We start from the raw sequence: 15,097 nt of genomic DNA, 5'->3' as shown, positions 1-15,097 counted from the left end.
GAGCCTCCTTTCCTTTCTTCTCTCTTCTTCTTGCAAAGACTTTACTCCCACAGCACGGAGCGATGTGCCAGCTGCAGACCAAATTTTCAGAAATACCCTCACTGGCCTGAAGACTGGGGCTTTCAAATTGCTGTGACAATGCACTGAGAGAACATTTTACATTTACCCACTGCAGACGAAAATTAACATAACTGTAACACTGCCTGGGGTCAAATTTCTTGTTCTAGAAAATGTGCCCCCAGTAACAAGAGCATGTAATTAAGACACACTTACATTTTAGTCCCTGCTGCTGTTCAACCTAACCTGACAGTCACACGCCAACATAACACAAACATGCGCGCATATTCAGTCTGAGCATGTGCAACTCGGTCTTCCGTTTCTCCCGGGTTCAGGCAAAGTCACAAATGGCTACTGATGGGCCCCATGAGGGCTAATACTTTGTGTGGGCCCACCGATCACCCACTGGCCCACCCACCACAGAAACAGATTATCCAAACTGTGACTGAAGTGATCCCTCTCACCACCAGAGCTGCTGAATGGTACTAAGGTAGTACAACGCATCTTTGGTACAGGGTGGGTACATGATATAAGCTGTGAATGCTTACAACTTAGTACTGAATACATCTTGAATCCTTGAGAAACACAAGGCTACGAGAGGCTTGGATGTTTGCTGCCAATATACGAATCCAGCCACACATTACTTTCAAAAGACACAACTCTATCTCAAAGCAGTGATCTTAGTCTTCTCACAGCGGAGGACTATGTATCTCCTTCACCTGCATACAGTATCAATATGAACAATTACACTGTATGTTTACTTGGACATACAGTGTTTGTGAAAGCTGATGAGCAGTCATGCGCTTTCCGACAGTATTTTTCATGCATGTTAAGCTGAGATGGATACATTAAAAGCGCACACGCTGCAGACGTAGCATTTCAGTTGACCTCGTAGGTTCAGAATAACAGGAGGGAAGCGGAGGGAATCGTTAACTATTTTCACCAGGTCTTAAGCTTTAATGGGCTGCGAAACATTACGTCAGCGCCAGTCTACATTCGTAACGACTAAAATGGCACTACACAAAAACGATTTCACACAGCACTGGGTCGCCTAATCAAGCAACCACGCTGGCATTGTCTCTCAAACGTACAGGAACATTGGCGTGCGAAGACACGTTGGTAAATATGTCAAAGTCTTTCACACCTTTTGGGATTAGTTAGCGCATACTTAACCTCAACAATGTCACTTACGAACCCCGTGCATGAAATCATTACCAAGGTGGTTTCATTGTTTCACGATGTAAAATAATCTCATTAAAGTCACTGGGGCATTTTTCATTCCTGTTTTCTTCCTATTGTAATGTAGGTAGGACCATGGTACTGTAATGAAGGAACAAAAGTGTTTTTTTTTCTCAGTAAACCACACATAAAAAGGAAATTAGTGATTTTATAGGCAGGCTGCAAGTCTTAACACTGGACGAGGTACAACATGGTAGATAACAGGGGTGTGTATTGGCAAGAGCGTCACGATACGATACATATCACGATACATTATTGTGATAATATGATTTGCGATATATTGCACAAGACCACCATTTTTAAGCTACACATTTTTTGTTAAGGTTGAGTTGTATTCAGGTTACAGACTTCTGCTCTTAGGTTATGTAACTTTACTGTAGCTTGATATTGTAGCTTGCTTTGACTAAAGAATATATGTTTTATTTTTGCTAATCACAGTTTGAATGAGAACGCAATAGAAATGTGCTCAACACAGTATTGTTAGTATGAAAAGGAAAACTGCACACATGCCAGGTGTTCTCAGAAGTCTGGCTGGTTGAGTTGATGAGCAGATGTCCCACAAAGATGCTCTGATTTCATCCGGACCAAATGAGATGGTTGCTGTTCGGTATTCTGGCTAGAGTAGAGGCTAGAAGAGCCTCATTCTTCCTATCATCTATCCTCTTTACTTATTGGTTTTCTCTCCTTAGTGCATACGTGCTGAAGCCCCCCCACTCTGTGGAAATTGAGCAGCGCGCGACAGAAAACACAACCTCAACACTGACCTCTTAGACTACGGAAGAATTCTAATTGGCTGTCCATCTTTTCAGTTGGACTTTATCCGATCTGCATCACAACAATAACACCGCAAAACAACCACTCCAAAATCAATGAGACTGCAGCACTCCTCATCCCTCCCTCCTCCCTCGGGCCCACACTCGGCAGCAGCACCCTCCCTGGCTCGCATCCAAACTGCCTCCTTTTATTTTTCTCCGCTCACCATCGCTCTCGTTCTCCTTTCTCTGGTGATCCATGTCAAAAAAGATTACATCCTTTTTCACAGACAATAGGGGCACACAAACCAGTGAACGAGTCCATAGTTTGCTGCGTGTAAAGTGAGTGTCTCTTAGAGTGCAGCCTTTGAGTGCCTGTTTGTGTGTATCTGTGTGCGTACATGTGGACAGGAGTTGCCAGTGGCTATGCATTTAAAACATATCTATCTCTAGGCAGAGCTTAGCTGCTGAGCTTTGATCACAATATGCTTCCTCTAAGCACACAAGGTCAGGCACAACTCATCAGCGAACTAACATTTCCCACCACTTCCAGGAAAACTTCTTCTGCAATACCAAGCTTCTAACTTTGGAGTTAACACACACCGCCACGCTGAATCTTAAATAAGCATTAAATTGTTATATGGTCTATGATTTAAATATGGGCTTTCTAAATTAAAACAGGCACGGCTGACCTTTTCTGATATGAGATCTAGCCTGGGGAACGGGCTCGGTGGAATCCATTAAAAACCCCAGATTACATTGTGATAACGTATAAACATATGGCAAACCTAACCTCTCTTCAAATTTAAAGTGAAGTTCTCGCTTCAGTGTTTGGAGTGTGGGTTTATATACAAACCATAAGGAGGATTTTATTCTCTCTGCATACACAACCATTTCTACACGCAAAGGACAGAACAAGTCAGAGTAAACTACATGTAATTCATTCAAACTTTCAGTCATTATCACTCATAAATTTTAAATCTCTCATGTAACATTTATCAGCTATATCTTGTACTTGTATCAGTATTACACTCTACAAGTATGATTTATTCGGATGTATATATACTAATCAGCCATATCATTAAAACCAGCACAGCAGAAGTAAATAACACTATTGACTGTCTTGTGAATAGAATAGAATACCATGTTCTGTTGGGAAACTTTTGGACCTGGGATTCATTCATGTCGATGTTACTTAAACATGTAGCACCCACCTACACCAGACCAGACACCCCCACCCCATAGCAAGAACATTCTTTGATGGCAGCAGCCATCCCCAGCAGGGTGTAGTCTGACAAAGACAAACGGTTTAGAAACAACTCAAACAATACGAGGAACAGCACAAGGTGTTCTCCAAATTCATTAGATCCCAAACTGATCAAGTATCTGTGGAATGATCCACAGAGCCCCCTCCCCTCAACCCATAGGACCCAGAGGCCCCCGCTAACAACATTATATTACCAGACACCACAGGACACCCTCAGAAGGCCCATGTCCATTCTCTGATGAGCCACAGCTGTTTTGGAGGCACAAGGGAGACCTGCACAATATTAGGACATAATGCCTGATCAGTGTATATAAGACAGATGTATGTTTATCCTGTTCCTCCTACCCTCATTTTTTTCTGTCCCTGCCCCGATGAGCTGGCGTCTGCTCAAGGATTCTTCCTGTTTAAAGGGAGTTTTTTCTCGTAACTGCAGCATTAGCGCTTGTTCTGGGGGTTTCCGGCCAAATTCTATAAAGGGCCTTGAGGCAATCTGTATTGTTCTTACACTATATAAACAAAATGTAACTGAATTAATTGTGCTGCTGCAGCTTTAAAATCTAGATTCGGCACAAGTGAAAGTATCATGCTTGACAGCTTACACTTTGAAGAAAAGGCCTGCCAAGGACTGTGAAAACGTTACAGGCTCTGAGCTCTGCACACAGCTAACAAATTGTGTCAGTGTTGGTCAGAAAGTTTCACATTTGTCTTGATCTACAGTGAACAGCGAGAGAGAGAGACGCATCGGGAGTCTGTATTTTCTGACTTTTGATTAGGCAACGCATGTTCTGCTAATTGGTGGGATTGTTTTGAAGTGGAAACATTTGATAGTCCTTGTCAGTATGAACTCAAGGCTTCTCACATTTAAAGCTCTACTACTGCTGCCACTGAGTAAATTGGGATATGGTTGCTATCATCGTTCAGATGCTATAAAATCTCCATTTAACGTAGGATTACAAGCATTGTTGCAGAATATATATTATTTATTGAGCAGGAAAAGAAGCAAATTCCACTTCCGTTGTTAATGCAAAATGAAACAGCAGCGAAAAATAGCCATTAGCCAAATGAGGCCGGCTCCAAAAGTTAGTCAGAGCCCCATGTTAAGTGCACACATTTACAGCAGAAATGAACATGCTCACACAAAGCTGATGGGGTCCGGATGGTTAATTTCTCAGTTGTCGACAACAGTTCAGGGCTGAATATTGATATAATCAACCTTTTAAATTGTATTAAAGCTTGACCTTATGCACAATTAAGCAGATTAAGGCCATTTTAAGTGACAGGTAGATGCTCTGACAGGTTGCTCTTTATAGGTGTTACCCACTGACCTCAGCTCCACTCACACTTGAACTCCTTGCCCATTTTGAAATTTGCACACTGGGCGGAACCACTAAACTTCAAAGCTTTAAAAGTTGTCTTGAGGAAACTTAGGGCTGACAGACGGTTAGTCCACCTTCATACGCAGTACAGTCAATGGCTGAAACTAAACATCTGAAGACGGCACATATTTGTTGTTTGTTTTTTCCCCTGAGATTTCACCGACAAAATTATTATTTGGTCCCTCAACAGAATAATGAACAGTTTAATTGAAAATAGAATTATTGAACACCCCCGGCCTTTACACAGGCACAGCACATCCTACCCACTTTCCATTTCAGTCATTGCTTGCTGACTGAGAGTATCAGCTTAATCCGACTGCCAACTGTTCAATTAGTCTATATCATGATTACACTGAGAAGAAATTAGCAAACTGTGGATGCAAAGCATAGATTTTCAATGGCCGATGCCTTTGGAAGACTATCAGCCTTCATGGGGGACAGTTGCTTCTTTCCTTTGTCTTAACACTCCCATTGCCTTTGAGAACAAATGCATTTGCCACATGTTCACATGGTCTGATGGGCGCATGGCAGGTGGAGACACGTAGGCAGGCAGAATGGTGTCAAGGCAGTAACAGTCTTCGAGCAAGGCTTTTAACACTGCGATGGTGGCGACGTAATGAGTCACCACATAGCTGGGCAAATGGAGGTGAATGTTGCAAGAGTGAGCCTAGGTGACACCCGTAACTCATCCAACCACACAGATTCAGCAATAAAAAGAGACTGAGGGCTTTGGTTTCTGTGTCACAGCTGTTTGCTCATCAGTCCAAATTCACGACCACGCTCAGCGTAACCCTGGCTTGACTTCACGGAGGCATAATATCCTGTGTAGTTGAGTCGTGAGTTTGTGTACTCATCCACAAACGGATAAATCGACACGAAGTGAGACTCACGGCGCACTCAGCCAATCCCAGCTTCCCTGGAGGTGTCGGCAAAGACTCACAAGCGTGCCCGTTGAGTCACGCGAAGTGACATTTTTCAGTCGAAATGAGTCATGAGTTGCAAACGGCCACAGTTCTTGCAGTGTGGGTCTGTCTTTTTTATTTTCCTGACAGTGATTGTGGATGAAAGGCACTGTCTGCCTGGATGCCTGTGGCCCCGAGGCCTGGGTTCACACAGCAGGCAGTCGCTCTCAAACAGCCAGCATGTGTCTTATCGATTTTCAAGGTAACCTGGGTTCATTTCACTGCTGAATCACTTCTACTAAAACTACTGGGTTGTGCAGCGGCATCATGTTATCACGTAACTGGCTCAAGTCTCAACTTACTGAAATACGGCAAACCGAAATATTGTTTAAGGCCCAGGGGGAAAAATTAAAAAAGGAGACATATTTGGCGGTGAACTCTAAACTCCTATGAACGTTTGCTAGTGCAGTATCAGTACTCCCCAACACCACAATCTATCTACACTGTGACAGATTTCACTAAACTGAACAGGGCGGATAGTGCACATACATCTTTGCTTGGGCCCCTCCAGAACCTAGGATCACCACTGCAATGAACAACCAACAAATGTCTTGAGATGTAAGTACAGACTGTCCTCCCTGTCCACCCCTTTATGTCCCCAGTCTCAGTTTTTACTTGACATTTACTACACTGCTGCAATGGTGTGCGTATATGAGACAGCATTTTGCAGCATTAATTGACAATCAATACAGCTTCAATAATTAAGAACGGAACACAAAGAAGTCTGCCCAAAGACTCAAGTTCATGACAACTCAACTAACAGGGCAAAAACGTCCACACAGACTTCAGAACAGTTAAAAGTGTGAAAGGAGTATCCTCCGTTGTGACCGCATTGATGATTATTCTGATTAAAAACCAGACTGAAGAGACTACAGTGCAGCTGAACACTTTTGTTTTGTTACCTCTGCAGTATTTCAGTAGCAACTGAAATAGGAATATTTTTTTCGCAAAGCAAGACAAACTGCAGAGAGTGTCTCCAGAGAAATATCTGCATTTTTTCTTGAGAAATGCATAAAGATTTCTGGGAGGTGTGATCTTCAAAATAATTAAAACATTTTTTATTTTTTTATTTTTTCCCCATTGAGGTGTTGAACTACAACGTCAAGTGGAATATGGGATAAATGCATGGCAGCTGAGAGTAAGAGGCTGAAACCGAGTGATGTTTTATTCCCCCCACATTAATCCCTCCCTCTCCCTCTTTCTCCCTCTCTTTCCGTCTCATCCTCTCTCTCTGCAACTCTGTGTAACGGCACTCACTAATCTGAGTTAATAGCTCAATTGAAGCTGCAGACTTCTTAATGATCACTGAGGGCAAGCTGGCTTTGGGACACGCAGAGACAGGGCAGTAGGCCAGTAGGGCCAGCGAGCAAACAAATGCAGTCACACAGAAGCACGCACATGTGGATATTTCCAAGCAATGGCCTCAGCAAAATATACCACGTCGGATGCCAGCAAATGGACACAGCAGTAAACGCATGCAGAGAGAAAATGTCAAGTCAGTTTCTCGCTGTCAGACCAGAGGCTGATTTAAAGGTTTGGCATATTTGCCAAGAAACCAGTGTATGCACGTTACAGTATATCCCTGAGACTTGTTTTAACTCGGGCAGCTATTTGGGCTGCAGCAACCAAGGACGATAAATTGATTCCAACTGGCAATGATACTGTAATTGCAGATTACTGTGATTCTGAGCGAGGTTTAAAAGCCTGATCATTTGGGGTGACAGCATGGGTCCAGCAAATGACACCCAAAGACACTTTAATGCTATTTATACCCTCTCCTCTCTACAATGCAGGGTGCATGCAAGCAACTAAGTTGGAGGAAATGCAATTGTCAGTAAGCTAAACTGACAAGCTTGAAAAATGGTATCTAGTTAGCCTAGCATGCTAACTTCCATGTTCTCCAATAGAATCCTCAGTATGTACAGGAAACAGGCTGTGGTTTGAATTGTATTGTGTTTTGTTGCCCCGTTTTTCTATTATTTTAACAAACCTATGTTAGTCAGTGGACTAGGCTAAATAACAGAAACACTAGTGTTTAATTCAGTCCAGTTTCAAATCCACAAACGACCTCCTCCAAGATGACAATCCAGCTGAATTGCCACCTCTCAACTTAAACTGAACATTGAAACAGTCCTGAAGGTATATTTGGTGTGGGACTGTTATATTAAAATGCCTTTGTTTCCATTAGTGTACGTAATGGACTGGCAAGTGACTGTACAATAAAACGTAAGCTAGTATTGTATCAACCTTCAGCTGTTATGTGTTCTGCTCAGCATCCTGAAAGTCGGCATATTTTGCACACAATAGGAAACAGGCAACACCCATGAGCAGGGTGAGCTGTTATCATCCTTAAAAACAGCAATATGTGCACAATAGCAGCAGGCGATGCCGTGGCCCCTGCTATCCTCTCTCTCCCTCTCATTCTCCGTGTTTTTGTGTCCTTGGCTCCGTCTCCCTCGCTCCCACTCAACCTGTGGCTGGCACGCATGAGGTCCAGTAACTCATCATCCCCTGCGGTGTAAATCCCAGTTTCTCCAGCTCTCCTTGCCAGAATGTAATGTCACCTTATGTGGTAAAATGCCTCAGTCCTCTGATCTTGTCCTACTTCTTGTAATCATTTTAGTATTATTATCTTTTCCGTCCAGTCTCCTCATGTGTCAAGCCTGTACTAGACCAACTCTCCAGTCAACAACCAGTCAGCCCCTACTGTCTTCATCACGCCACCCGCCGCCCGCCCACTCACCACCACCACCATGCCAGCTCGAGTCTCCCAGCTCTTTAGTCTAAAAACAAACTCAATAGATTTCTTGCAATCTATCCACTCTGAACTTTCTGAACGTACCCTCTGCGGCTGTGCTTCATGCGCCTCCTTTACAGTGTAAAATATCTCAACTTAACAGAGCGAAATGAATTCAAGTTTGACTTTTTCAACTCATCGATTTTTACACTATAAACAGACTTTCACGGTGCTCATGGGCGAAAGATGCTAATTCTGTTTACCCATTTCATCTATATGTTTTAAAAGAAGTCACACTAACTACCACGGCCGTGGGCTGCTGGTGAGTTCACAGAACATGAACTGGCAACAGACCAAACAGAAAACAAGGCTGGTTGCGTGGAGAGATCAAGACATAATCCTCTCCACGCTGCGTACAGTTGTCAACAGCCGTGGAGATTATGAGGAGAATCTGATACAACGCAAACAACGTCCCCGGCTCATCACGCAGGTCGGAAAGTCTTCTTCCCCCATTTTCTATCACTTCAGCTCCCCTCGTCGTCAGCAGCCTTGACAAACGCCATCGCTGATGTCAAACACATTCCTTCAAAGAACAGGCGCACAAAGCAAGGCGTGCTTTGAGCTCTGATAAGCCAAAACACATCTCTCTGTCGTCCTGAAGCCTCAGCAGAACATCACGCGTTATGGCATTATTATTATGCATTTACTGTTCCAAGCAGATCTTAAAAAGCGAATAAACAGCTTCCCGAAGTATAAGCAGCAGGAGTTATTTTATTATTATTTATTATTTTAAAGGCTGCTGTAAAACTAGACTGGGTGCAGGACTATGAGAGGAACAACTCTCCGGAGGAATAGGTACTAAAAAAGTAGAGCTGTGACCGCACCAGCAAACCCAACAGTGCCAACGGAAAACGGATCACAAGGCTGCAGAGAGTTGTTGACTCAGGGTTTTTTTGTAGGAATCTGTTGCTGACACAAGTGCAGAAAAGAGCGGAGAGGGGGAAGACACTGTCGGAGGCAACTGGGCCAAACTGGTTACACGCAGGTTTGTTGGAGACACTGATCACACCTGTATGCGAGCATTAAGAGATCAGGAGGAGATTTGTGTCGCCTTTTTTTGGAAAAAGAAGATGACATGAAATATGAAATGTGGATAACCGTTGACTTGACTTGCAATGGTTCGATTACCGCTAAATACCTGCTTTCTTTAAAAACCATATAAATACCAGACGCCTTTTAAATAAAAGAAAAGTTGCAGAGTTAAATACAGCGACTGTGAGGACGAATTAATGAAAAAAAGAATGTACCAGTAACTTTCAGACCAAAAGGTGTAAGTGACATAATAATAATATATAACATATTTATAGACTGTTCAAGAAAGTAGGGAGAACATTTAAAACTGGCTGCAACCTGCATTCAAATTTCAATGGTTTTACAGGAGAGAAACAACAACTGAGGTTTAAATGCTGTTGAGTGGGAGCAAATCTCGAGTGCAGGGATACTTCTTATATTACTTAAATGTAGTGTGTTCAGCACTGCAGCAGAGGAGACTACTACCACTTAGAGGCTTTGGGATAAAGAAATGAGCAATGAGTGTGGGAGGTGTGAAGGGGCGACGGTTGTTTCAGAAGTCAGTATTGCCTATGAAGGAGTCGCGCGGATTTATTCGGCAACACAAAGAGACGAGGCCCACAGGTTGCTGCTGACTCCTCATCACAGAGGAAAACAAAAGAAGCCTTTGAGGCTCCCCGATTCCCTGTGAAACCTCTCTCCGCAGGTGTAAATGTTAAATTCATGAACACGGATGAAACAGATCATTATCACATCGCGGGAGGAGAAGAAAGACGAGAGGACACTCTGGTTTTTGAAGGCAACGCGGAGAGATGGAAACTGGGTGATGCGGCACTATAATCAGGGCGAGGGTTGAACGGCGTCTTCGCGCCGGAGCCGCCACAGATCCGACTTTCAGCCAGGGTTCTTTTGTCGCCTCCACTGCTGTCAGCCCCAGACAGGTAAGAGGAAGCATGGCTTAGCTTCACATCCACACCAGAGGAGTTATGCAATCAGCAAATAAATAAAATATATAGTTTCTGTTCGGCTTCAGCGTAACTGTCAAAACAAAAGATCATTAATATACATTCACGTAACTTTATGCATGACTTTGCATGCGTGTGGTCCGTACTTGTGCCCACGCATACTTATGAGCGCGATTATGCATGTATGAATGTGAAACTGTCCAGCGCGGAATAGAGTTTGACGATGGGGGATGGTGGGGTGGATGGAGGGACAGAGGGATGGGAGCGCAGTCTGGGGGTGGACGAGTGGGGGATGGGGTTAAGAGAAACAGAGTGGGGGCTGGCGTAGCGCCGCCGAGAGGAATAACAGTGTTTTAAGAGCTCAGCACTTGTTCCGTGAGGTTCAACTGGCGGCAGCAGCAGGCAGGTTAGGAATGAGGTGACACTGGTGTGACAAATAAGGAGCTGCGGCTGAGGTTTCAGCCCGTCAGCATATTTTTAAAACCATGCTCCGCTGCGCGCATTCAGTCCCCGGATTGTGTGGCTCGTCATTGTGCTGTAAAATAATGTATCTCGAACACAAGCAGATTCATAAAGCGAGACCCTGCGCTCAGCCATTCAGAAACTTCATTTCAAAAACGTGGCCTCGGCCACTTCACAGTCAACAAGAGACTGTGTCATTCCCGCACAGGATTTGCCGTATGTACAAGCTAAATCCTCACCACGCTCTCCTCCTGTGCGGCATATGTTGCGCGGGTTTACGCTTCGCTGCACTACGCTGACCGTCTTATGTCTTGTAGCCACTTCAGACGTCAAAATAGAAAGAGGGCTTACCGAAGGAACCTGTGAGGATAGCTTTAACAGTGGTGCGCTAATTAAAAACTGACGGACCTACACAGCATGCCAGAGTTTAACAGCTGACACCCTCAGCCGCTCAGTGGTCCAGCACTACAAGGATCCCAATGCAGAGGCAGATCTGTCACCAGCCCCTGTATCTGCCTGCCCACACAGAGCCTGCAAGGCAGCGAGGAGAGGAACACAGTGAAGGCCACTCTCCAATATAATGGCAAGTAAAATCATTGGATGCGGGGTTGACAGCGGTCTCGGCTCACAAGGCTTTCAGGAGGAGTGTTTTTTTTTTCTCAAACCCTAAATGTGTCAGAGGCTCCACTTGATGGAAAATAATAAACCCTTACTAAATCTCCTATTTGATTCACGAAGGAAATACGGAGGAAATAAAGGTTCAGGGAGTTAAGATTTTCTCCAAACATCAGGTTTGTGCTGGAGAAGTGACACGTGAATGTTTAAGGTGCAAAGATGAGCCGAATGACCTGCTTCCTTTTACAGGCCGGAGGACACATCCTACTGGCGTCCAAGACAAAGAAACAAAGGGTACACCTCCACATGACACGGTTGGATCCGTCTTCGTCAGTCACACGAATGACACGCCCTCGCCATCATTTTGGACGGTAACAGGAGGTTTGACTGAAGACAGAAAATGGGGAAAACTGAAAACAAACGGGCGGACACTAAACCGAGGCAGACTCAGCAAAGATGCCAGGGACAGGTACCTGGCAAAAAGTGGGTCACTAAAAATAAGATCTGTTCAACACCACGAAGGCTCTGATTTATGGAATAAGTGCTTATACTTTCAAGGAGTTTAGAAATTAGAAATTCCTTGAAGCTCATGGACACTTCTCTAATGTCTGGGTGCAGGATCTGTTCTCATTTCCACCAGAGGACCGGGAAAACACGGATGTCACAGCAAAGGAAAGGTAACAGTAAACGAGTAAACTTCTAGTCATTTTGTCAGCCTAGAAAATGAAATTAAGAATACTACTAATAATAATACTAAACAACTTACTTTGTATATTAACTTTCATATGATCATTGCAGCTCACAATAAAAGAAAAAGACCATTTAAAAATGTAATGTCCACGGTGGAATGTTTTAAGTTGCTGCTGTCTGTGAGCTTTTCCTTAACATACTTAATGTAATAATTATACATTAACATGTAAGCCACTATAATGACTTTACGTTATTGTCTATTTTGCAGTTTTAGCTCTCGCGTCTAATGAAGTTGAGCTGCATTGTATTTATGAAAGAGCTACTTTATGTATGAGGCAAAATTTGGGAAATGGTTTGACACTGCTGAAAACTGTTCATCTCTCAACAGGTCTGTGTGTGTAGGAGACGGAGAGAGGAGCGACGGCAGAGACAGGTAGGGGGAGAAATAGAGCGCGTGTGCTCGTGTTTGGGAGAGCAGGAATTCCTCCCGAGCCACAATTAACCCAGACACAAAAGAACATAGCTGCACGGCAAACGCACGAAGCTCGTCTTCAGCTTTGGCACAACTTCACTGGTTTTCGGCGCAGGCAGCCTCTTTCACAAATATAGGCCACTGGCTCACAGTCAAAAAGGAGAGGACAAATTCTATTATTTCCACACAGAACAACACATCCAGAGTACCTGTCAAGAGCTTTGTGCACTGGACCGATTCACTGCGCAATCTGTCTCTTCCCCTGGACAGCTTTTCATTTGAAGATGATTGGAAAATAGTTCCACCCAATCAACCCTCATTTTAGGCAAACATGCAGGTCGAGCTTTCTATAGATAGCAGCAGAACAGATGAAATCACCTGGGCGCCCTGGCCCCGAGGCAAACACAGACACGCACGCACATTATCTCTCAAAGAATAATTGTGTTTTCATTAAAAAGAACTCTGAGTCTGTTTGAACAACGGTAAATAAAGAAGTAGATGCAAATAGAGTGGCAAATCCATTCTGAAAACAGATCAAATGATGTCATGGGGACGACAGAGACACCTAGGGGAGAAGAGTCTTTTCTTCTTCATAACTGGAAACATTACGGGGAAATATGGCTCATTAAGCAGTAGAAGCTCCCATAGATATTCTAGCCCTAATGAACAGCTGTTAGATATGGCTGCAGGTAGGAAATCCACATGGCGGTAATTACAAAAAAAATCTTTTACACCTTTTTTAAAACCTGCATAGGTAGGAAATTGAATATTGATATCACAATAGGCCACTGGGTTTTCTTTTCTTTTTTCTTTTTTTTTTCATGTTTTAGTGCATATGTTAACTCAATATCTTGCTTTGGCCAAGAAAATTATGTGGGAACTTGAGTGACTTGGTTTTGACACATATTTGACAGGTTCCACGCCAGCAATCGTTCACAGGTGACAGCCTGATGTGTTTCTCCTCTAATCTGAACACTTACGACAGTTTTCTTCATCGCTGTTGTCTGAGCAGTCGTCGTCGTCGTCGCACCTCCATATAGTCGGTATACACCTTTTGTTGTTGCACTGAAACTGTCCATCCTCACACTCATCAGTTGCTGGAAGAAGGAGGAAAAAAAACAGAGGGGGAATGAGAGTCCAGATGGATGAGCAACAAACGGATGTGGTGGAGTAGTCACCGCTAGTAGTTCAACTGTCATTTGCAAATGAATGCCTAATTGATATTCAGCATTCATTCAGGTCAATTGGCTCGGGCGCTGGGAGCGTCATGTTTTTCTTTTCAGTGATCTACTTATGTATCAGTTTTATAGGAGAGCAGCAGAGGAGGAGGAGGAGGAGGAGGAGGAGGAGGCCCCTTTACCAAAACGTGAAGACAAAGATTCAATCAGTCTGGTCTACTACAGCTACTACCTCTGATGCAGTATGGATGCTCACAGCAAGGAAACACATGACACACACGGAGAGGCTTTCCCCATCCTCTACCCCCTGTGACGCCTTCCCAGAACACGTTATCACACATCCACATGCTGGAAATGCAATTCTATAGTATAATAGAAGAAAAAAATGCTTTTCCCGTTGGTATCAGACACACAGGCGCGCTGACCAGCAGGAGCGCTTCCAATCAGCCCATCATTAACACACAAGCTTTACAATTTATTACATTAGAGGAGAGAAAAACATACACAGGCTACTCACCGTCCGAGAGGTGAAGCCTGAGGATGAACAAATGAAAAAGTAGCAATGTCCTTATATCCGTCCACATTTCTGGAGGAGGTGATGGAGCTCATTCACATCCACAAAACAAAGCCCGAAAGCCGCTCTTGTTGTAGCGCTGCGACGCCGCTGCCTGCTTCTCCGCCGTGGACACGCCCCGCCCCCTCCCTATTGGCTGCACGGAGCGTGACGACAGAGCTGGGGGCGGGCAGAGCGATCGAATGGAATAATATTAGAATAGAATAGAATAGAATAGAATAGAATAGAATAGAATAGAATAGAATAGAATAGAATAGAATAGAATAGAATAGAATAGAAATTTATGACAATATGTGTGTCACAAAAAACAAATACGTTAATTTAAATCCATGTTCGTGAGTCTAAAAAGGAACTTCAAACATTCAAAACAGAATGAGAACAAAATACAACGTTCTGAATTACTGAACATACACAGATTTGGCATAACATTATGATCACCTTTCTAATATTGTGTAGGTGTCCCTTGTGACTCATCAGAGAATGGGGTCTTCTGAGGGTGTCCTGTGGTGTCTGGTAACACACTGTTGTTGCCTTTGGGTCCTATGGGGTCCTGTGGATCATCCCACAGATAACTGATCAGTTGATCTAGTGAATTTGGAGGCCAGGTCAACACCATGTTGGTGGTAACATCCACATGAATACTAGGTCCAAAAGTTTCCCAGCAGAACATTAAATTCTCA

The 15,097-nt window shown here is 43.7% G+C and overlaps 1 protein-coding gene across 2 annotated transcripts in view; it reads right to left on the bottom strand.

The window, feature by feature from the left end:
- The window catches only part of LOC125011151 (low-density lipoprotein receptor-related protein 8-like), an 85,217-nt gene extending 70,698 nt beyond the window's left edge, over positions 1-14,519 (bottom strand). For both annotated transcript variants that reach the window (XM_047590190.1, XM_047590191.1), the window contains exons 1-2: positions 14,361-14,519; positions 13,646-13,762 (exon numbers count right to left, since the gene is read on the bottom strand). In XM_047590190.1, the coding sequence (XP_047446146.1) occupies positions 13,646-13,762; positions 14,361-14,427 (184 nt within the window). In that variant the 5' untranslated portion in view covers positions 14,428-14,519. The remainder of the gene's footprint in view (positions 1-13,645; positions 13,763-14,360) is intronic.
- Positions 14,520-15,097: the final 578 nt, after the last annotated feature.

This window comes from Mugil cephalus, chromosome 7, assembly GCF_022458985.1.
Source record: "Mugil cephalus isolate CIBA_MC_2020 chromosome 7, CIBA_Mcephalus_1.1, whole genome shotgun sequence".
In the NCBI taxonomy this organism is placed as follows: Eukaryota; Metazoa; Chordata; class Actinopteri; order Mugiliformes; family Mugilidae; genus Mugil; species Mugil cephalus.
This window is presented reverse-complemented; position numbering and strand designations above follow the sequence as displayed.